The sequence below is a fragment of the Neoarius graeffei genome, chromosome 6, assembly GCF_027579695.1.
Source record: "Neoarius graeffei isolate fNeoGra1 chromosome 6, fNeoGra1.pri, whole genome shotgun sequence".
Lineage (NCBI taxonomy): Eukaryota > Metazoa > Chordata > Actinopteri > Siluriformes > Ariidae > Neoarius > Neoarius graeffei.
In genome coordinates, this window is record NC_083574.1 from 86,601,485 (window position 1) to 86,626,342 (window position 24,858).

General features: G+C 43.1%; 1 protein-coding gene across 5 annotated transcripts in view; it reads right to left on the minus strand.

Annotated features, from left to right (window-relative positions):
• The window catches only part of LOC132888134 (leucine-rich repeat-containing protein 49), a 148,670-nt gene that overhangs the window by 49,105 nt on the left and 74,707 nt on the right, over window positions 1-24,858 (minus strand). For 3 of the 5 annotated variants that reach the window (XM_060924150.1, XM_060924153.1, XM_060924155.1), the window contains exons 10-11: window positions 23,779-23,938; window positions 11,931-12,014 (exon numbers count right to left, since the gene is read on the minus strand). In XM_060924150.1, the coding sequence (XP_060780133.1) occupies window positions 11,931-12,014; window positions 23,779-23,938 (244 nt within the window). The remainder of the gene's footprint in view (window positions 1-11,930; window positions 12,015-23,778; window positions 23,939-24,858) is intronic. The other 2 variants (XM_060924151.1, XM_060924154.1) reach the window with 2 other exon arrangements.

Sequence of the window (24,858 nt, forward strand, 5' to 3'; positions counted from 1 at the left end):
CCAGCCTCTTATTGCCCCTGTCCCAACTTTTTTGAGATGTGTTGCTGTCATGAAATTTCAAATAAGCCAATATTTGGCATGAAATTTCAAAATGTCTCACTTTCAACATTTGATATGTTGTCTATGTTCTATTGTGAATACAATATCAGTTTTTGAGATTTGTAAATTATTGCATTCCGTTTTTATTTACAATTTGTACTTTGTCCCAACTTTTTTGAAATTGGGGTTGTAAATACTTGATCATTTTGGGGTTTTGTTTTTGAGTAGCGTTTTTATTTCGTCCTCGGTTGGTTCATCAACACGCTCTGCCTCATATACTGTTTTTCTCTACTCACAGTATACCATATGAGCCTAATAGTAGAGTAGCCAATCAGAGTGAGCGATTGCTCATATCCAGTGAATGTGGAGAGAATAATCTCAATTATTGGTCATTACATCTTTCTATGTATTACCCATAATGCAATTCTCATCATAGAGGAACGAGGAATGGATTCTAGCTTCCTTTTGCCCCTTATTTGGTTCCTCCTTGACCAGGTATGGAATGTGCCACTCCCTCTCTCTATCTGTCTCTCTCTCTCTATCTGTGTGTGTGTGTGTGTGTGTAATAAGGCATGAAGGAGTTGACGTTTCATCATGGATTAGCTGGCTTTAATTACACAGAAACCATCAACTCCTCCTCGCCTCTGCCATTTCTTTTTCGTTCCACCCACGGGCACAGACAAGAACGAAAACAAATAAATCACCCACATTACACAAAAATACAAGACTTTACCAGTTCTTCACTTAAAGCTCAATTAAGGAGAAGGAAAAAAAAAAAAACTTGAAAAGCAAAGTTCTGTCTTGACATGTTGTTGCATTGTTTTCTATCCGTGTTTTTATGGAAGGTGTCGCCAGCGTCAGCGCTTTCCGACAGTCAGAAGGAAAATCCTCAGAATGGAAAGCCTTCTTGGTAACAACCTGCATTTTTAACACTTTATCCTTTTCTGATACTGTTACTGGAACCTCGTCTAACAATTATTATTCTCTCCACATTCACTGGATATGAGCAATCGCACGCTCTGATTGGCTACTCGACTACTTGTCTATCAGCTCGTATACCATGAGTAGAGAAAAACAAAATGGCGGAGTGCATCAAGTCAAATACATCACTTTGTTATCAAGCATTTAAAAGAAACAAACAGCTAAAAGAATATGCAGTTGTGGTCAGAAGTTTACATACAGTGACATGAATGTCATCTTGGATATGAATGTCATGGCAATATTTGGGCTTTCAGTAATTTCTTTGAACTGTTCTTTTTCTGTGGCAGAATGATTGTACAGCATACAGCTTTAATAAAAAAATAAAACAAACTAGAATTTGATGCACAAGTTTTAATTTTCTTTGGGTTTTCTGAAATCAACACGGGGTCAAAATTATATAGACAGGGTCAAAAAATTTACATACGCTCACTTAGATTATTAATTCAGAGGTGCTGAACCTTCCAAAATGCCTCTTATCTTGCCAAGGCTGAGGTCTCTTAACTTCCTGTTAGAGATCATGATTGACTACAGCTGGTAGCTTCTCTGTGCCTTCATAAAAAGGGTTTGTTTACAGCACTCATTGGCTTGATCAACACACAGTAAAATAGGAGAGTCCAAGGAGCTCAGTGCAGATCTGAGAAAGAGGATCACAGATGTACACAACTCCGGAATGTCTCTTGGAGCCATTTTTAAACAACTGCAAATTCCAAGATCAGGTCAAACAATTGTATCCAAGTTATTGTGAGGTATAGTCACTTTGCTTCAAGAAAACCCAAACTGTCACCCTCAGCTGAAAGGAAATCGGTTTGGATGATCAGGAACAACTTGGGAACCACCATGGCACAGCCCTGCCATGACCTGGAAGCTGATGGGTCACTGTCTACAGTTCAGATCACCATGGACTAAGAGGCTGTTATCCAAGAAATAACCCCCTGCTCCAAAATTGACACCTTCAAGCTTAACTAAAGTTTGAAGCTGACCACATGGACAAAGAAAAAGCCTTCTGGAGGAAAGCTGTATGGTCAGATGAGACAAAGATTGAGTTGTTTGGCCACAATGACCACCATGTACAGAGGGACACTGTACCAGCTGGTGGTGGTGGTAGGATCATCATGCTCTGGGGCTGTTTTGCTGCCAGTGGAACTGGTTCATTGCACAAAGTGGATGGAATAATGAAGAAGGAGGACTACCTCAGAATTCTTCAGCATAAACCATCAGAAACTTGAACATGACTTGGGAGTTACAACAGGACAATGAACCCAAACACGCATCAGAGCTGGTTGTGGAGGATAAAGCAGGCTAACATTAAGCTTAAAACAAGTCCTGACTTCAACCCTACTGAAAATATATGGATTGTGCTTATAAGTCGAGTCCATGCCAAGAAAAAAATGTAATTGAACTCTACCAATTCTACCACGAAGAGTCATGAAATATCCGAGCAGAATTCTGCCAGAAGCTTGTTCATGGGAAACAAAACTGTTTGGTCAAGGTGAATCTTGCGAAGAGACATTTTACCCAAATATTAGGTGTGCTGTATGTATATTTTTGACCCTTTATTGATTTCAGAACGCCCAAAGAAAATTAAAACTTGTGCACCAAATTCTAGTGTTTTTTTAATTAAAGCTGTATGCTGTACAATCATTCTGCCACAGAAAGAGAACAGTTCAAAGAAATTACTGAAACCCAAATATTGCCATGACATCCATATCCAAGATGACATTCATGTCACTGTGTAAACTTCTAACCACAACTGTAGGTTCCGCCCCCCAAACATCTCCTGTTCCACACTCCAGCCCAGTCGGTGGTGGTAATGCACCTTACCTTTAAGTTGGTTTGCCAACAACCACCAAAAAACCCTAAAGAAGAAGAAGAACATGGCGGAGTGTGACTGAACCAACCGAGGACGAAATAAAAACTCTACTCGTAAACAAACCCCCAAAAAATACAAAATAGCAACAAAATATGGAATAAAAGTATTTGATGAATCTAAGAACGTATCTTTTTTTATTTTAATTTTTCAAGAATGATTATTATCACCACCACCACATTTGTCACAAATTGCTCCTGTCATTTCGCCGGTTTGTTTACATTCTAAGCGGAAATGATTTTGTCGGACGTTTTGCATTCAAGTTTTTATTTATCAAATTTGCAAAAAAATAAAAATGCTCCGTTTCTCAAAATCCAGTGAATTTGGATAGAATAAAACAGTTATTCCACTCAATCTTGTTAGACATGGCTTATAGACAACTCAGTGCTATGCGCCTCTTTGGCCATCAGCTCACGTACGACTCGATTTTGTGGAATAATTTAAATATCAATACCCATCAGATATTTTTTAATTTGAAGGAAAAAAAAAACTTTCACACAAAAATCACTGACATCGCAAATATAACTCGAAAGGCACTTGGAGAGCGCAGATCTCCATCATGCACAACAGTTGGCGCTTTTATGATATGCAAATCTGCAACCGCAGCCATTTTATATCTGGATATATTACGGACCTACAGGTGTATTCTAGAGGATTACTGATACCGTGGCTGTGGATTGTGATATGGAGAGGTCATATTTCTACACTGGTTATGTTTTATCACTACTGAACTTTACTTCCATCTACTTGACTGTAAGCTGTACGGCGAACGATGGCGAACATGCAAATAAATTCGTGGGTCTGCCCCGTGACTTTGATCTGCTCCCAAATTGAATCGCTTCTTCCTTGGCCCATGCTACACTCTTCCACCAAGATTCATAGAAATCGTACTGGTAGGTTTCGCACAATCATGCTTAAAGATAGACAAACAAACCAACCGCACTGAAAACATAACCTACTTGGCAGAGATAATAAAGTTGAAAAACATCTCGTATGTACAGTGCTGAGCATAAATGAGTGCACCCCCTTTGAAAAGTAACATTTTAAACGATATCTCAATGAACACAAAGAATTTCCAAAATGTTGACAAGACAAAGTTTAATATAACATCTGTTTAACTTATAACGTGAAAGTAAGGTTAATAATATAACTTAGATTACACATTTTTCAGTTTTACTCAAATTAGGGTGGTGCAAAAATGAGTACACGCCACAACAAAAACTACTACATCTAGTACTTTGTATGGCCTCCATGATTTTTAATGACCGCACCAAGTCTTCTAGGCATGGAATGAACAAGTTGGCGACATTTTGCAACATCAGTCTTTTTCCATTCTTCAACAACGACCTCTTTTAGTGACTGGATGCTGGATGGAGAGTGATGCTCAACTTGTCTCTTCAGAATTCCCCATAGATGTTCGATTGGGTTCAGATCAGGAGACATACTTGGCCACTGAATCACTTTCACCCTGTTCTTCTTCAGAAATCCAACAGTGGCCTTAGATGTGTGTTTAGTCATGTTGGAAAAGTGCACAACGACCAAGGGCACGGAGTGATGGTAGCATCTTCTCTTTCAGTATAGAGCAATACATCTGTGAATTCATGATGCCATCAATGAAATGCAGCTCCCCGACACCAGCAGCACTCATGCAGCCCCACATAAGGACACTGCCACCACCATGTTTCACTGTAGGCACCAGGCATTTTTCTTTGTATTCCTCACCTTTGCGACGCCATACAGTTTTGAAGCCATCAGTTCCAAAAACAGTGTTTCCCACACATTGACGAGACCATGGCGGCCCACCATAGTCTGATTTGGGCCGCCATAGTCTCAGTCCGCGCCCGCCCACGCACACACGGCAACACTGACGCACCCGGCCTGACATTGCGTGCGTTGCCTATCTGAGACAGCGTGAGGAGACAACTCTGATAAGCTACATCCTGTCTGCATCTACATGTTAAGGTAAGTTTATACAACTTTATGTAGCCTCTGACACGATTGAGAAGGTGACATTTAGGCTACGCTATTGTGCTTTATAGGCGTATGGAGGAGAGCGCTAGATGACGTTAAGTGTATTGTTTCAGTAAAATTACTTTGTCCATTTCGTACTGGCAAACCTACCTTTTCTGTAAGGCAACAGTAGGCTATTTTGAGGCAATATTAGTTAGCCCTACGCAGTTATCTAATTTGTCAAATTAACTTTATCATCCTACCAGGATCAGGTCGTTTCCAAATTCACCGGCGAAGTGCTTCCCGCTTGACATTGTATGTGCGCAGTCTATCCAAGTGATGGAGACGTGAAGTGACAGCAGTGATAAACTCATCTAGGTCTGCATGTACATGTTAAAAGGGAAAAGTAGTCTATTCTAACAGAGAGAACTTCGATGCCACTTTTGAGAATTAGTGCTAGTAGGCCTTAATGCGATTTGTTACTGGTGAGGCGGAAGACGTTAAATTATTTTTAGCCTTTTCTAATAGGCTACCTTCTAAAGCTGAAGCTATTAGGCCACATAATTAAGGGGATGTAATGTTAGTTACCTACTTAATTAAATTAACTTCTTGACTCGAATTTGATCATTTTCAAATTTACTGATGAAGAGTGTTTCTCCACTAACGTAGGCCTTAATGCAACGCGTTGAATGTCAGGTGACGATGTCAGCCTTATTGTAGACGCTACAGCTGTAACAGAAAATCTCCGATCCTTATTAAACTGATGCTAAATTTGTTTTGTTAATTCAGATCATGAGCATTTTGAATTATTTCAAAAAGAGGGATCAAAATTCACTTCAGGATGAAGAGGTAGTGACTGAGGTAGACCTAACATCAACTACTTGCTGTCTTTTACCCTGTCCACACTAGGGATTTTGTACCGATACGAAACTACTTTTGTACCACAACACCTGTCCACACGAGCAACTATAGACCCTTTTCAGTCATGTGACCTTCGTAAACGCGACCGCCATTTTGGACATGTAGTGGACTTCGGCTCGAATCAGTTTGAATGTGAGGAAGGCGACAAACGAAAAACATAAAAGAAAAAGGAGCGAGATACAGAAAACACCTTCACTATCCAGCGACGTAGGGCATTTACAGGGCGAGCAGAGGGAGAGGTATTTGCAAAAATTGAGGTTAGCAGGCTTAGAGAACGACGTTTACCTGCTTCCACCAGGATTGTTCACTGACGTATGGAAGTACACCAAGCCCTCGTCTTTACCTGACTTCGGCCCACATGATCTGTATACCTATGTTGTTAAAAACCCATCGCCATACACATACACGCCAACGTCCGAGGTTCCGGAGCGCGCTCCGGCTTGCTCCAGGAGTGCTCCGGCCGAGGTTCCGGAGCGCGCTCCGGCTTGCTCCAGGAGTGCTCCGGCCGAGGTTCCGGAGCGCGCTCCGGCTTGCTCCAGGAGTGCTCCGGCCGAGGTTCCGGAGCGCGCTCCGGCTTTACTGGATTTACTAGTTTACTGTAATTATGATCCGGCAGCTATTTACACCGGATCCAGTGTAAATAGCTGCTGGAGCCAACATCCGAGAATTAAGCAGCACGCTCTGGCTTGCTCGCCCTCAAATTAAGCAGCGCGGTCTGGCTTGCTCGCCCTCAAATTAAGCAGCACGCTCCGGCTTGCTCTGGAGCAAGCCGCTTAATTTGAGGGCGAGCAAGCCGGATCGAGCTCCGGAACCTCGGCCGGAGCACTCCGGGAGCAAGCCGGAGCGCGCTGCTTAATTTGAGGGCGAGCAAGCCAGAGCGCGCTGCTTAATTCTCGGACGTTGGCTCCGGCAGCTATTTACACTGGATCCGGTGTAAATAGCTGCCGGATCATAATTACAGTAAACTAGTAAATCCAGTAAAGGAAAAACTTGAGACTGAAAGATTTTAACAGTCATCCAAATGACTGAACGTAAACATTGCTACAGTAACATACCAGCTACTTGTTGACATTAGCTAGTCAACAATAGCTACTACAGAAGAACAAAGAGGTTACAATGGGTTATTTTAGCCTATTTGGTTACACACTCGCCGCCACAGAATGTTAACAGCAATGTAATGCCTTTTCTGGCTAATTTTATTCGTCCAACAAAGTGGTCACTACACAAGCGTTGGTATCCCGAGGGCTGCCAATCTGTTAATGGCCGCTATCCATCTTCTCCGTCGGGATCTGATAAAATGATAACCCTTGCCTTGTTTGTTGATGGTTACTACATCCAGGTGCACAACAATATAGTGGCATGATGGACGTCTTGCTGAAAATAAACACTTTCTTTGCTGCCGTTCCTCAAATGTTGGCTGTGGTAAACTACTGGTAGTACACGTCCAAAATGGCGGCCGCGTTTGTCGTGACGTCACGTGAAAAGGGTCCATACCGGTACTGTAGCGGTATAACTGTAGCGGTACGAAACCCACAAATGTATGGGTTTCGTACCGGTACAGTATCGGTACTGTAGCGCTTCGCTGTAGTGTGGACAGATGAAGCGGTTCTGTATCGATACAAATATAATGCGCAAGTGCAATGAACCATTCCTACGTCTTCCGGGTTATTCATACAATACAATACGCCCGTGCTTTCCAGCTGTAAATAAAACGTCAAAATGGCTCAAAACGACCGTGGAGCTACATGGAGCAAAGAAAGGGGGGAGAAAGGGAGAGGGGGAAAGAGGGAGGAAGAAAGGAGGAAGAGGGGAAAAGGGAAAGAAAGGGAGGGGAAGAGAAGGAAAGAGGGAGAAAGGGAGGGGAAGAGAAGGAAAGAGGGAGAAAGTGAGGGGGGAGAAAGGGAGATTCGTTTTCTTTGTTTCTTTCTCAACTGCCTCGCGCGTTTTATACGATTCGACTGAATAAACGACCACCAGAAATACAGACTGTACATTGACAACAAAAAGCACACACACGTTGTTTCATCCGCCATATTCTCGGAAGGAAGTTACTCGGTAACCACGGAAACATTTCGCGCACGCGCATTTCAACTACCGTGAAAGAAAACCGCAAACATTTCTCGCTAATGTGGACAGATGCACTAAACTGTACCGGTATACTTTGTATCGATACAGTTATACCACTATCGTACCGGTATAAGTGTGAACACAGCATTAGTCAGGATGTCAAATTGGTATAACACTCCTAGCAAGTGAGTGCGATGAATGGGGGCAGATATACCCATTACTAAGCCACTTAGCAGCGATTGCCCTTGTTGTGCCGGTGTCGAGCGTGAATTGTGAAAGAGACTTTTCCACAATGAACAGGGTAAGGACATCTGCAGGCAAACCAGTGATGTGAATTTCAATTTACATTTACCCATTGTTTTTATGCTCAAATCCCACCTAAGTTCAATCTCACTTTCACTTAATTAAATATTTCAGTGAGCTCTACAGTACAATCACATGACTCATTGTAGTAACAAGTTGTTCGCCATTTTAGGTCAAAACAGACCTTCGGAACAGACTGCAAGGAGAGCACCTGGCCGCCTGCTTGAGGATTTCCATTAATGGGCCACAACCAGAAGATATAAATTATGAAAGGGCACGCGAACTCTTTCTCAAAGCCAAGAAAAATCAAATGCACAAGTTCAGGGGGTGGTCTTTGTAAATAGGGCAGGCATTTGTCAGGGTCACTTTTGACATACAGCAGAGCTAGAAGTCCTTGTTTTGTAGGACTTTTTGTAGGAGTTCAGGGTGTGAAGTATTGTAGGATTTTTGGTTTGGTTTGATTGCTATCTGTAATACCGTATGTTCTTCTTGTAGGACTGCCCTCTGTAGCAACATGCTAAAATAAAATACAAGGTACATAACCAATACCAACGAATGTGTTCTTTGTTAGTCTTAGTTTAGTAGTAGTATTAGTAGGCTAAACAACCCCCGCGCACCCCTGCAATTCAACCGGACACGCGCGCCACACGCTAAACAACCCCCCGCGCACCCCTGCAATTCAACTGGACACGCACCCCCCCCCCCCCCCCCCCCCCATGGGCTGCCCCCATAGTCTCCAAAATTTCTGTGGGAAACAATGAAAAACATTTATCTTGGTCTCATCACTCCAGAGTATAGAGTCCCAGTAGTCTTCATCTTTGTCAGCATGGGCCCTGGCAAACTCTAGGCGGGCTTTTTTGTGCCTGGGCTTTAGGAGAGGCTTCTTTCGTGGACGGCATCCATGCATGCCATTCCTCTGCAGTGTACACCGTATTGTGTCACGGGAAATAGTCACCCCAGTTTGGCTTTCTACTTCTTTAGATAACTGCAGTGAACTTGCATTTGATTTTCTCCAACCCTTCTCATCAGAAGACGCTCCTGTCGAGGTGTTAACTTCCGTGGACGACCTGGACGTCTCTGTGAGATGGTTGCAGTTCCATGTTTCTTAAATTTTTGTACCACTTTTGCTACAGTATTCTGACTGATAAGTAAAGCTTTACTGATCTTCTTGTAGCCTTCACCTTTGTGGTGTAAAGAAATTATTTTCTTTGGGGAATTCTGAAGAGACAAGTTGAGCGTCACTCTCCATCCAGCATCCAGTCACTAAAAGAGGTCGTTGTTGAAGAATGGAAAAAAATTGATGTTGCAAAATGTCACCAACTTGTTCATTCCATGCCTAGAAGACTTGGTGCTGTCATTAAAAATCATGGAGGCCATACAAAGTACTAGATGTAGTAGTTTTTGTTGTGGGGTGTACTCATTTTTGCACCACCCTAATTTGAGTAAAACTGAAAAATTTGTAATCTGTTATATTATTAACCTTACTTTCACGTGATAAGTTAAACAGATGTTATATTAAACTTTGTCTTAACATTTTGGAAATTGTTTGTGTTCATTGAGATATTGTTTAAAACGTTACTTTTCAAAGGGGGTGCACTCATTTACGCTGAGCACTGTATAAAGACTAATCCAAATAAAAATAAGACCGAGTCTCTTTCACAAAGCCAATTTTCCCAAAGGCAATTTCAGTCTTACAGGATTGGATCAAATATCCAACCCACCAAAGCACTGGCCTAATACAGGATCTGGGTATCTCTAACTGGCCACTTTAATCTGAACTTGTTCTTGATTCCTGTTCTTGGCTGCAGGAGTGGAACCCAGTGTGCTCTTCTGTTTTTTGTTGCATGCTGAGATGCTTTTCTGCTCACCACGATTGTAAAGAGTTGCTATATCCTTCCTTCCTGGCAAAAAAGAAAGCTTGAACCAATCTGTCCATTTTCCTCCGACATCTCGTATCAACAAGGTGTTCGTTTCCACTAGAGCCCTGCACTCCCGCGGGAGTCCCGCGGTACCCGATGCAAAGCAGTGCGGCGCGGGACAAAATTTGAAAGCTCATTGCGGGCGCAGGCGGGAGGGGGAGTGCACAATGTGGGAGTGGGCGGGAGAGGTGATAAGCTGCAGTCCCGCTAACTAAAAACGTGTTTAAAATAAAATTTATAAATTATTAATTTATGTCTATCATATATAATTTGTGCTGGATATTTTATTTGGCATTAATAAAAAATTTTTAAGATGCCTAAATTTGCGGATGTGGTCTAATCTCGCGTACGTTTCCGATTCCACTCAAAGTAGGGGGTGGGGCACCATCACGCAGTTTCTTTAAATTATATTAATTTCTTATAGGCCTACTTGTATTTCCTAGAATGTAAATGTGAGGAGTGACATATAAGCTATGTGCAATGTACAATATTCTTAATATCCACTGTAGATTTTGGTAGGTGTGTTGGGTATCTCTGTAAAGCCTCAGCTGCGCATGCCGCCTGGCAACGCGCACCCTCGTTACGTGCGCTAGGTGAAGGATCGGTCAGTGGAGAGCTCAGCTAAGCTCAGCATGTTTAATTCCCCAAGCCAATGACAAGAACTTTGAGAAATAACGTGAACGTTTGCATCATGCGGGATTTGCGGGCGGGAGCGGGACAAAATATGGCATGCGCGGGCTAGCCTGGGCCCGCCCATCCTAAGTGTGATGCAACACGAGGGCCTGTTGCGAGCTTAGTCTGGCAAGGCAAGCTATCTCCAGCTCTTCCAAGCTCCCGAAAAATCTGGAGCCAATCAACTTTGAGCATCTCCAACGGCCCTGGGTAGAGGCGTGTTCAAGGCAGTGACGTAGTAGAACTGCGACCGGAAGCCATAGATTGTTTACAGAATCTATGCCGAAGCGCTTCATTCACTAGAAACATTACGAACATGGAGCAGCGGCAAGCCTTTGACACAGCGGTAGATGCTGTATTGAAAGCATTCAACGGGAAGTTCTCATTGAAAACGGAGCAAAGAGCAGCCCTGGAGGTATTTATCTTCTTCCTGGTACTCAAGCAGTTTCCGTCGCGTCACATACGTCAGAGGAAAGAGTGATGTGATTGGTTTAAGCTTCGTCACAGCCTTTTCTGGCTTCGACCAGTAGCAAACTGAGGCATTTCAGGGAGGCGGGTCAACCACGCCTTTGGGAAACGGTTGGGCTTAATATCTTTGCCAGACCAATGCTCGCAGAACTTTGAAGTTGCGTTAGCCAGACTAGGCACGGGCGGGAGCGGGACTGAAAATCATAATTCTTTGCGGGAGCGGGACTGCACAATGCGGGAGCGGGACTGAAAATTCTGTCCCGTGCAGACCTCTAGTTTCCACCCACAGAACTGTACCTAGCTCATTCACTCAACTCAGTGTTATTGGTTTTTCGCACCATTAAATGTAACTATAACCGGATAAAAAGTACAACATGTCCTCCTTTAATTAACACAAGATTGCAATCCTTATCGTAAAATAATCACTTCTGGATGGTAAAGTATCACACCACCTTGTCACGGATTATTTTCCTAGAACAGCATGCCCCATCATGCTTTATTCCTTATTTAACACCGTGCTCCGAGGGAAAATTTCACAGAATTACAGTGTTGTTACCAAAGCACTCAGGGTTCCTAGTGACTCATCTCATGAGCAGCCTGTCCCTGCAGCAGGAACAGGATCTCTGCTAAAGATATTATGCTACAATAATCACAGAAAAATGGGCACGAGTAATCCTTATGAAAACAAACTGCAGGAAATGTACAGAAAAAAAAAAAAAGTGACCGGATATTTAGCATCTAACCTTGTGAGCAGCTTGTTTGTGGCTCTCGCGTTTCTTCTCATCCTCCTTTCGCGCGAAAAGATTTGCCGTGCGTCGGTCCTCCTCCTGCAGAACAAATCCAGAGACGCTGTTAAGAGCATAGGATTATTTTCCAAAAAAAAGTTATTTCTTTCCATAGCATTGATAAGTTCTCCAATCTGACTGGTTGGTTAATTTTCTTTTGCAGCATGGCTCAGATAGTTGTAATTGAAATCAAGGTTTAGATATTCTTACACTGTGGAATTCTAGCCATATCCTTGACTTGCAAGTGACGTCAAAGCAAAATAGAAACCTGGATGTCGGCCATGTTGGTGGAGATACAAATGCAGGGTCGAGCGACATTCCATACAAAACAGTCACGCGGTTTTTAGCAAGTCTTTGTTTTTCCGCTGCTTTCAGCGTTCTTTTTCTTAAGCGATGCCATATCTTTGTGCTGTATATGGTTGTGGGCACAACAGTACTTGTGACCGTGGCACGTTCTGATTTTATAGAATTCCGTCCGTGATTTGGAAAGAGGGCGAGGAAACTCTGAGGCTTAGTACGGAGAGGAGACGAGAGCGGCTGAACAACATCGGCAGGGCTGATCTAACAGAGGCGAAAACCAAAACAGCTCGTGTTTGCAGTGATCGTTTTATCTCAGGTGAGATTCAAAAGCTTTCTCGATATAATCATGGAAGAATTTTATTTCGTGTTGATAGAATTTTGCTATAAAATGAGCGTTCTCTCTTGTCGTGGTTCACTCGGTCGTTGTTATAATTTTAACACGTGTATTACCGTTTCGCTTCTCGGAACGCCAGCAAAATTATACGATAGAAACAATCCAGACTGGGCGCCTGCTCAGAACATGGGCTGTGTTTCGTCCAAGGTTGAACTTGATTCTTCGGCAGCCGAACCAGATAGAACGCGATATCTGGGTACTCGATGGTCGGTAGAAGTGTCTTATCTTCAGAAAAGTCTGACTTTTTCAATAATATGGATCAAACCCAGACATATCTATCTTCTCTTTGTATCGAATCTTCGCTCGAGCGTTCAAATCGTCGTAACAGTGAGAAAATTCAGCATTGTTTACAGACACGCTTTCAGTGGCTGCCGTCCTCGTCGCTTTGTAGATCCACCATCATGGCGGCCGCTCATGACGTAGCTCGTTTTGATCACATGGTTGCAAGTCATCTATTTTACGATATAAATGCATGAACTGATCCCAACTAGATAGATATTGTGACTAAAGTCACAATGATTTGCACTAGCTCTTACAAACCGGGACGTCTGGTCACTGTAACCTATAGACCTGGAACGGTAAGAGATACAGAATGACAGTTGGTAAGGAAAAAAAGCCTGTTTTTCGTGGATCATTCCGGATCAGTGATCCAGATCAGCACCAAAAGCAATAGCAACTTAATTCAGCCCAGAGGTATTCTTCATGTGAAATTTGGTGATGATTGTTTGAAAACTGAGGGAGAAATAGCGTCCTAAAAATGTTAGGAGAATAAGAAGAAGAAAAATAAAGTATAAAGATCCTGAGTGAGAGTAACAATTTGTGCTCCCACTGCCAGCTCAAATTAAAAATATCTTGGTGCAATACTATAGCAGACAGTGCCAAAACGTGTTCTTCCTGTCAGATTATACGATGACAGTCTTAGAACTTACTATGTTGTGCCAAAGAACGCAGGTTTGTAGCTTTTTTTTACTGGAAAGCATAAACCAGTTTCATACTGTCATAACAGTAAATAAACTCAATGAGCAGAGTGTTTTTTTACGGTGGTAAAATCAGGTAGAAAACTGCACCGTGTAAAGCCAGTGTTACAAAGGGACTTGTATGGAAAATCATTATCATCATCTTTCTAAAGGCAAATAATAAACTGATTACAAAAAATATTAATATTTAAATACAGAAATAGTTACAAATCACTGTTACGGTCTGTGTTTTCTGTAAGGAAGCATTTATTTCACATTTATGGAAAAAGTCTCCAGTGCAGGGCTCAACATTAACGGTAGGCCGACTGTCCGGGACAACCAAATGTTTGCTCTGGACAAGTCAAATCTGCATCTGCCTGTCCGATGGGAAGAGTGAATATTTGTTGAAAATCGCCATGTTTATAGTAATTATTCAAGAGTTACATCAATAAAGTTCCAACAAACCTACTTCAATCCCTTCAGTGATCTGGCCGTGTTACTGTTTATGAAATTCCGGGGAAGCAGAGTACAGCAGATGCGTGTGTAAAAATAACCACGTCGTAATATCTAATTATACATTTTTAGACTCATCGAAATCAGAGAAATGGCGATCAAATACATCAATAACATTAATATCTCTGGCGACTCTTCGTTTCATTCGGAAATTCATTATATTTTTCTTTTGGATGGTCCACATTAACCATCAAAAATGTGGTAAAATATTTTGTGGGAATTTTACAACAGTATCAAACTCACGGTTTGTTTTCATTCACGACGTGATTCTGTCACCCTGATCACGTCCAACTTGTTTTCTTTAAATTAATTTATACTTCAAGTTTTACCGGCTTAATCAAGATTTAACTTTATTTCCCCCAGAAGCTTTGAATTTGGGTGAGTCTAACTCTTAAAACTCCAGATCAGGGAATGGGTTAGAACACCACACCCACCACAATGGGGCTTTGGATAGTTTCTATTTATTGTCTTTATTGTAGTCAAGTCACTAAACCTCAAGTCCAAGTCCAGTCTTGAGTCCCTAGTGTTCAAGTTCGAGTCATTAAAAAAAAAAATTGAGTCAAGTCCACTATTGATCCGAGTCGAGTCCGAGTCCAAGACTCCAACTGCACCATTTGACGGTGGCTGTTTTAGCGCCATTAACATTAGTTTGTTCCTGAACATGCCGTATGAACAGGCGAATGTGCTTCTCTTTATCAGGGAGTGTGAAGTATTCTGTCAGAGATGGTTGGGAGACGGATGTAAGCGCAGAAGGTGTGTTTATTAATACAAGTGAAGACGGTAAACAATCCAGAACGGCAGGCAAAATCGTAAAATGGTGAAACAGGCGATAGGTCGAGTGAGGCACAAACGGGCTATTGTAGACTCAACAGGATCACAGACGAGAAACAGGAAATCAGGGATCAGGAAACCAAACAAGGAAATAAGGCTCGGTTGCGATGCAACTCAATACTTCGCAAAGTAAGTGTGTTTTCACAGTTTTTATATCGGTGTGCTGTTTGTGCCTTAATCCTGTGCAGGTACGAGTCGTTTACAGCATGCGTGAGAGTCCGCGTGGAGCGCGCGCTGTCCGGAGCACCTGAGAGTCTATCTGATGCACACACCAAGGCACACAGGTGTGACACTCTTACACGAAATTAGTATAAAAATTAATGTAGATATAAATATCTTATCCCAAATTATTATGGCATGTTACAAAAAATAAAGAAAAAAATCCAAGTCCTTGCCACCAATTTATGAGTCCGAATGCAGTTAATGCACGAGTCCGAGCCAGTCACGAGTCCTTAAAATTAGGGCACGAGTCGTACTCAAGTACTACAAGCCTGTTTATTGTTGCAGCTAAAAAGTTTGTGTTTTATTGAAAAATTATAAAGCGTAATGATGATCATGACTATACCTGCTTTTTATTCAACTTTGTTCACCGCTTTCCTTTCATTGCACTAGTAAATACATAGGAATAAAAAGGTTATGGTCAGGACAAGTGAAAAATCTCACTGCTTGTCCAACTGGATTAAAGAGTTAATGTCGAGCCCTGCAGTGTCAGCAATTTGTAAAACAGAAAATGCTTAGATGGATGAATTTGCGCCTTATGGTTTCTCTGTAACATCACAAGCTGCATTTTATATCTTATAAACTTCAAGAGGAAGGGGGGAAAAGGGAAAAAAGAGAGAGAGAGAGAGAGAGAGAGAGAGAGAGAGAGAGAGAGAGAGAGAGACACCGGTTAGGGAATGACAGTTTACAGCTGCCTCATATGACAGGACGTCAACCATTTCTGACGATGTTCCACAACATTCGATGTAGCTATAACTGGAGAAAAATTATGACGTGTTGTGCTTTCTTAATAAAAAAAGGTCATCAGTGAAAGATCGCTGTAATAAGTGTAATAAAACACTTCATCCCGATGTTTTATTTTCTCAACTGTTTTTTTTTTTTTTACTTCCCTAGAACAGCACAGCCCCGAGTACTTTATTATTCCATACTAATGAAATAAGACCTCTGTAAATATATTCCACGATGACTGACAGTTTTTATGTGGTTTGGTTACACGACGAGTCTGACGCAATAACTAGCATAAAGCATGTAGCCTTCAGCCACAGATCCAGAAAAACCTTTCCACAGGTTATGATCGGGGGTGGCACGGTGGTGTAGTGGTTAGCGCTGTCGCCTCACAGCAAGAAGGTCCTGGGTTCGAGCCCTGTGGCCAACGAGGGCCTTTCTGTGTGGAGTTTGCATGTTCTCCCCGTGTCCGCGTGGGTTTCCTCCGGGTGCTCCGGTTTCCCCCACAGTCCAAAGACATGCAGGTTAGGTTAACTGGTGACTCTAAATTGACCGTAGGTGTGAATGTGAGTGTGAATGGTTGTCTGTGTCTATGTGTCAGCCCTGTGATGACCTGGCGACTTGTCCAGGGTGTACCCCGCCTTTCGCCTGTAGTCAGCTGGGATAGGCTCCAGCTTGCCTGCGACCCTGTAGAAGGATAAAGCGGCTAGAGATAATGAGATTAGATGAGGTTATGATCGGCCTAAACAACCAACATGGACAGATGAAACCAGAGCAGGTATCTGGGAAACAAAAACCCATCGGTTTATCCTCGGCGTTATAAGCAACAAGATGCAAGCAGAAGTAAAAATATTTTCCTGGATTCATTCAGAGAGATCAATCAGCTGACTCTGCTTTGTGAAAACCATATCCGACGGGCATGTCATGTCATATAACACCCATACGCCCTCCAAGCTTCAACACGTCAGTCGGCACGAGATCCCCGCAGGCCAAGGCACTAAAAATCTACAGAGAGGAAAAGGAAGATCTGGGATCTGCAACGCTCTCCTGATAGAACAGTCTGGAACTTGCTCTGCATGCCATGCTGACACAGAGAAGCGTGGGTGGACCACTCGAGTAGCTCAGGAGTTGGGAGGAAATGATCAAACTGAGCCAGATTTCCCTTTCACAACGCAAGCTACACTACACCAGTCACTCCTGATTAGCGGGGAATCCCAAGAAAATTTACACTTCTTCATGGTTTTCTGATCTGCCACAGCATGCTGGACAATGTGGGGACTGTAAGTAATAAGTACGTATGTACGTACACAAGTTAATTCAAGCAGCATTATTTGAGAATGTGTATTTTTTGCTCCTGGGCTCCCCCTAGAGCTGCAGAGTGTAATTCACTTTTACACCCCTGTCGTAAAAAACAAAATTGTGCTCTGAGCTCCCTCCATGGGCAGCTCCAAACATGCATTTCTGACAAGCTGAAGGATACGGAACCGGCGAAGAAAGGCACCAGAAGCCAAAGAACCATGACGACTGACAAGGGAGAGTAATAATCCAGGGACTTCACACAAATATGATCGCATCGTTTTATTTACTGTGACTTCGGAGAGGAATACATAACATAAAACAAAAAGAACGACAGATATACGGGTCATCCTAGAATTCGCGGTACATTTCACGTCACCGAGATAAACCTTTTGTTATTTTCCACAAAAGAAATCTTTATTGAATCAATTTTGAACAATAATACCGCGAGCAGGCGGCACGGTGGTGTAGTGGTTAGCGCTGTCGCCTCACAGCAAGAAGGTCCGGGTTCGAGCCCTGTGGCCGGCGAGGGCCTTTCTGTGTGGAGTTTGCATGTTCTCCCCGTGGGTTTCCTCCGGGTGCTCCGGTTTCCCCCACAGTCCAAAGACATACAGGTTAGGTTAACTGGTGACTCTAAATTGACCGTAGGTGTGAATGTGAGTGTGAATGGTTGTCTGTGTCTACGCGTCAGCCCTGTGATGACCTGGCGACTTGTCCAGGGTGTACCCCGCCTTTCGCCCGTAGTCAGCTGGGATAGGCTCCAGCTTGCCTGCGACCCTGTAGAACAGGATAAAGCAGCTAGAGATAATGAGATGAGATGAGAATATCGCGAGCTGGCCTAGTGGTTAGCATGTCCACCTCTCAACCGGGAGATCGCGAGTTCTTCTCGCGGTCAGGTCATACCAAAGACCATCATAAAAATGGTACCTTCTGGCAAGGCACGCTGCAATACAGATGTGAGTGAGGACTCAAACTCTTGCAGTTACCAGAAGACCCGCCCCCCACCATAACCCTAGCTATATATAGGCAAGAGGCCAAGGGCTACCAAAACAGAGATCGGTGCCGCACCCATACGCCTTAAAGAGTTGGGTAGTACTGGGACAGGAGACCGCCTGAGAAGACCAGACCCTGGCACGGAAGGGACTTTGATTTTTTTTTTTTAACAATAATGCAAATGACGACAAACTTTCACCAATAGCAATGCTTGATGTCCATTTTGAGACCCAATTTATCCATAAAACATTCACTAAATGACTCCCACCCCTCCCCCCACATTACTGGCTGTCTTCGACTCCTGATTCATCCATTCAACTCGAATAAACAGGAAGCGATTCAGTCTGTTTTTTGGGGCGTATTCTATTAACTGTTATAAAATCAATTGCACTTGGATAGAAAGTCTGTTTTCTGTATTATGTGAAATTTCAGTCATTGAAAAAATATATATTTTTCATCTGTCCCAGTGTTCTTGTCAACTCTGTTACAAAACCGCATAAAATCCACAAAGACTTTTAATAACACGCACGGCGCCTGCTCTGAGTGATATCACGTCCTCTGGAGGGGAAACTTCAGAAAGGCAGTGAGGTGTGTTCTATTTCTTCTCTCAATAATTTGAACAAAATGTTGAGGATACGCCAACAGGAGATTAATTATTCGTCAAATCTGTTACTGTGATGTTGGAGTGAATCGCTCAATCACTTAAAAAAAACATAATATGATTAAAATTTTAAAAAATTATTTTTTATTTTTACACATGCCATGTGGTAGCTAGCTTGATGTTCGCATGTGGAGTCAAGATACAAAATGGTGGAAAATGTCAACTCTGTTAATGGATTGCCTAGTTTGGTGATAACAGAGTTGACGATGACCAACAGAGTCAACATCTGAAATGTACCTGCGACTATAGAACGGGCCACATGGCGTTTCCATTTCCAGGCCATATACCTTCGGCGCTTTCAGACCAAACAGTTCTAGGAACTTATTTGGGAGGCACTATCCACTGTTTACCACGAGTTGGCCTAGTAGCTAGCGTGTCCGCCTCTCGACCGGGAGATCACGAGTTCTACTTGCGGTCGGGTCATACCAAAGCCCATCATAAAAATGGTACCTGCTGCCATCTGGCAAGGCATGCTGCAATACAGATGCGAGTGGGGAAGTCAAACTCTCGCAGTTACCGGAGGACAAGCCCCCTCGCTGTATAGGCGAGAGGCCGAGGGCTATGGAAACGGAGATCGGCGCCGTACCCATACACCTCAAAGAGCTGGTTAGTACTGGGACAGGAGACTGCCTGGGAAGACCAGATTCTGGCATAGAAGGGACTTTGACTTGACCCACTGGGAACCTGCCCTGAGAACTACATACCTTCAAGGGCTTTTTTTTTTCTGATAGCACCATTAGTAAGAACGCTGAAGTAATGTAAGCCAGTTTTATGGTTCAACTGGCTTCCATGTTAACTAGCGATGAGTGCTGATGTTTTTAATCTTGTTTCATTTGTTCGCAGAATCAAAATTTCCTGACAATCAAAAGACAAAACTCTGATGTGTTTAAACTTGTCTTTGTAAGCATAAATAACCGCATGACACGTTAGCCTGGCTACAGGGCCTGTTGTATGAAAACATCATGAATATAATAATAAACCAAAAGAGCACTCAGTACAGCGCATACCTCCGCCAAGCCACATATTCGGATTTGCATCACAATCTAAAATCAACTGTTCCTTTGTCCTTGGCCCACCTTTCCTCAAAATTTAATCAAAATCTGTTCACTACTTTTTGAGTTACGTTGGGAACAGACAAACAAACGGAACTGAAAAGATAACATCCTCCAACAAAGTTGGCTTTGGTAAAACAAAACAAACAAAAAAAAAGCAAGCAAGCAAGCAATTACAGGATTCGAACTGGCTACTTGAAGCAAAATAAGCTGACCCCAGACCTGGCACGCACCTTATTTATTCCACTGTATCATCAGTTCTAACTAATTTGGTCAAGGAGACACATTCAGAAGTTTCAGTTGAAGAAACACAAATAAAACCAAATAAATGCCCATTATAACTGGTTTGAGGATTTTAACACGGTCATGGTCCTGTTGTTATGACAAATTAACGTCTATTGAGACCGCCTCATGCACTCGCAAGGCACCTGAACCATACTTGGACATTACTACAACACACAACATTTAAATAATATTGGCTGGCTTTTTTTCATGGTATATCAGATATATCCTATTCAGCTAGCATGATACTGAACGAGTCGAAGACGAGTAGCTGAATGGAATATATCTGATATACCATGGAAAAAAGCCAGCCGATATTATTATTATTATTATTATACATTCCTTTCGGGTGTTCAACACGTCTTTCTCTTTCAAAATTCTCTCAAAATCTTCCGTATTTAACGAAGCAAACCTGGCAGCCATGTTTGTTTTCAAATTGTCACAGTCGCTTGCTACCATGGACGTTTTACGTCTCCAATGTCTGATGTCATGTTGTCTTGACAACCATGCAATATCGTAAACCATACTCAACGCTCGTTCTCCATTGGGGGGAGTGTCGTAATACACGCAAGATAAGCGATATGCTAACAATATTGCATGCTATCAAACCAAATGAATGAAACCCGCTAGAAGGGAATAGAACACGTTTTTATTCCATGGAAAAAGTGTCGTGGATGGATAATAATTCACAAAATGAACAACAGACATGCATCGTTATCAGCTACTTCGTTATGGTGCATTATTCTGGATAGCCTTTGTGGTTTGAGCTGTGACAGCTTTGCTAATAAGGTCAGATCCTGATAGTGCGGAGGCTTTGATTTAGCCCATGTTTATAGGATCTTCACAAATAGGCTACCTGGCTCTGATTTTACGTGATATCTCCGTCACTACCTAGCCAAACTCGCTAATGTTTTGACATGGAGTCGGTCAGCCAACTGTTGGCAACTCCGACAGTTTTTGCTCTGAAGACACAAGACTGAATTGGCACCACGAGGCCAATGCTTAATGTTTAGCCAAGCTCTGTTATCTTCTTGAACTTCAACTATAACAATGGAGCAGTTTAGAGTAGTCAAAGTCCCTTCCCACGTCATGTGGCGCAGATCTCCGTTTCTATAGCCCTCGGCCTGATGATGATGCCCTTTATTGTCACTAGTCACATGTAACAGCGAAATTAGCCGTCAACCTGTCCGTACATATACAACATACAATTGACATAGGGTAGACAGGACAGGAAGACAGGGATAAAGATAAAAAGGAAACACAACATGAGGAGAGATAAGGAAAAAAAAGAACACCCCCCCCACTATGCTCCTGTCAGGAGTACAGTGTGAGAACATTTAAAAACCTTTTGCACATAAGCACACAACAACACAAGTACACTTTAAACACGGGACTTGAGGGGGGGAATCAGGGGTAAGGGGGAGAGGGGAGGAGGTAATCCAGCGCAAGCAAGCAGCCGTCCGCTCCTGCAGCCATGACGGCGCTGGTCACGCACCCGCTTGTCACACTGGGGGTAAAAATGGCGACCGTGGAGAGTTAGAGAAGGAATGCGAGGACAAGAGTGTCTCCCGGCAGTGACCTTCAGGGGGAAATGTTGCCTCAGCAACGGCCTAAACCAAGGCCTCTCGCCTATTCCATAGCTAGGGTTACAGTGGGGGGCGGATCCTCTGGTAACCGTGAGAGTCTGACTCCCCACTCGCATCTGTATTGCAGCGTGCCTTGCCAGATGGCAGTAGGTACCATTTTTGTGATGGTCTTCGGTATGACCCGACCGTGAGTAGAACTCGCGATCTCCTGATCGAGAGGCGGACACGCTAACCACTAGGCCAACTCGTTTAGAGTAGCCAGCTGACCTAATCTGTACTGTATGTCTTTGGACTGAGGAGGAAACCTGAACACCCGGAGGAAGCCCACACAGGCACAAAGAGAACATGCAACATTCACACACAAAGACCCCAGTTGGCCACAAGGTTGGAACCCAGAACCTTCTTGCTGTGAGATGACAAAGTTAACCACTGCACCACTACCACCCCCTCCTTGAACAACAACATTATTATTATACGGCACGAACTACTTCCGGTAAAATCGTGCGCTCTGATTGGTTCCTTGGCGGACAGTATTTTCCCATAATGCCGGTGGGTGATTTATAGACTTTCTTCCCAAGGTGCCGGCTTTCAATGTTGCAAAAAAGAGACAAAATGACAACAAAAAAAAGATTGGAAATCAAAACGGCATAAAAAAACAGCCAAAACACAAAAGCCAAACAAGTCACTGAGTTATTCACAAAATGAGCGACGAAGAGCATTCAGAAACTGCTAACCGAAATTCAGTTTTGAAACCGCTAGCCGTTTATTCTACAGGCGTGATTCAACTATGTTACAAATATGACGAGACTGAAAGCAGCATCACGCCTCATTATAATGACCATTTTAATCTGAGAAATAAAAAAGCCATATATTAAACTTCTTACTCACCTCACTCCCTCTGTCTTTACGGCAAAATATCAGACCGAGATCTTTTTGTACGGACCGTACTGTCAAGACCTCAGTCTGATATTTTCTCATAAAGACGTTGTGCTCAGTTAATAATAATAATAATAATACACATTTTCTTCATAATAAAATTAATATATTTTATGAACATCATTTATTTTCCGAATACATTAAATAAAAATATCACCAAACTCAGTTGTTTCTATTGCAACGCTGCTGTTTTGCCGAGTTTAACAAACCTATATACAGTGATACATCCTGTGTATCCTACAACCATCTTTATGTGTCTAACAGTAGTACACAGTTGTTGGTAAAAGCAGGTTGAGCTGCTACAGAACGTGCTTCTGTCCTGTTCTTGGTTTCAATACCAAATCTGAAGTGTTTTGGGTTAACTGGCACTTTTCTGACACATAATTAAGGCTAACGAGACTAAAGCGAAGTGTGTAATTCCCCTATACTGTTTAATTAAGCTTGGCCTGAGGCAACAGCTCTGAGATCAGAGAGACACCGCATGCTCCGCAGCGTCTCTCAGCGTCAGCTGATCTCTATGAAAAGACGTGTGGAACAGTAAGAATTATGCCTAAATGAGTTTTTCGAGTATGTGATGCTTGCACTGATTTCACCCTGAAAGAGCGATTAGACGAGACAGAAGGATCTCCGCTGATGGATGGGTTCAGGAGCGTGGAAGATAAATGATGGTATAGTGAATGTGATGGCATTATTCTGGAAAACTGCAGAAGGGTGGTGTGTCTGTGGCACAATACAGGGTGCCATGGGCATTGTGTGTGTGTAACCAACAGAGTTAGGACATTTTGGCTGGTCCTCATTTCTTCAAAGGGCTGTTTGAGGGTTAAGACTTAGTTTTAGGGTTCAGGTTAGAATTAGGTTTATGATGGGGTGGAGTTAAGGGTGGAGTTATGATGGTTAGGATTCGGGTAAGGGGATAGGGAATGCATTTTGTCCGTGAGAGTCCCCACAAACATAGAAGTGCAAGAATGTGTGTCTGCGTGTGTGTGATAACCACTAATGATCAAATAGGCATTTAGTCTTTGGCCCCTCCATCACCCAAGTACACACACACACTCACTCACTCTCACTCTTACTGTGATGCGCTTCATGTCCAGCAGCCGGAGTGGAAGCACGCAGCGCAGTGCGGTCTGTTTGTAGCATGACTCCTGAGCTACAGGGTTCCCATCCAGGGTGAGCTCACTCAGAGAGCACGAGTCTCCCAGACAGGCCAGCTCATCAAAACTACTCCCCACACACACACACACACACACACACACACATAGATCATCAGAAATGTCATGTTGCATCACTTAACATGCACTACACTGTACATATGTAATGCTATAAGGAAACTGTATTTAATATAACCTTTAATATGATCAATCCTTGTATAATTCACATACTAACCTCATGACAATGTACTCAACACGTGCTGCTGTACTGAACACGTGAAAACGGAATAAATAAAAAATAAAGAGATGAGAAGAGCCTGAAACTCAGGCGCTTTCACATACACACACACCCCGGTCACAGCAGCATGAATAAATCATCACGCCCTCTATTAAATCCTCTGTTACCCCCTCCATCACCATATCACCTTCTGCATCATCTCCTCTATTACCTCATCACCTCCCTCACCATCCCCTCCATGATATCCTCCATCACATCTCCCGACATCACTTCCTCTATCACTTTCTCAATTACCCCATCACCCCCTCTATGACATCCTCCATTACCTCCCCTATCACCTCCTCTATCACTTTCTCAATTACCGCATCACCCCTTCAATCGCCTCCTCCATTTCCTGCTCCATCACACCCTCCATGATATGCTCCATCACATCCTCCATCACCCCCTCCATAACCACCTCAATTACCCCATTACCTCCCTCATCACCCCCTCCATGATGTGCTCTATCAAACTGTAGCAAAGCTAGAGAACAGTCATCATATCCTGCCTTGAACCCAGGTCTACAACACCAAAGAGCCAGGCTCGTTGGTATGGCACATACTCAAGTGTAGCGAAGGGCACTCTGTCACACTGCCCTCCCCTTCAGGAAGCGCACCCAGGCGCTTCACACACACAGCCATACTTCTCCCATTGGGTGCCCCACACACTTGTGCTTCACCCATCTCTGGGGTGGCCCCTCACACAGGGGCCAC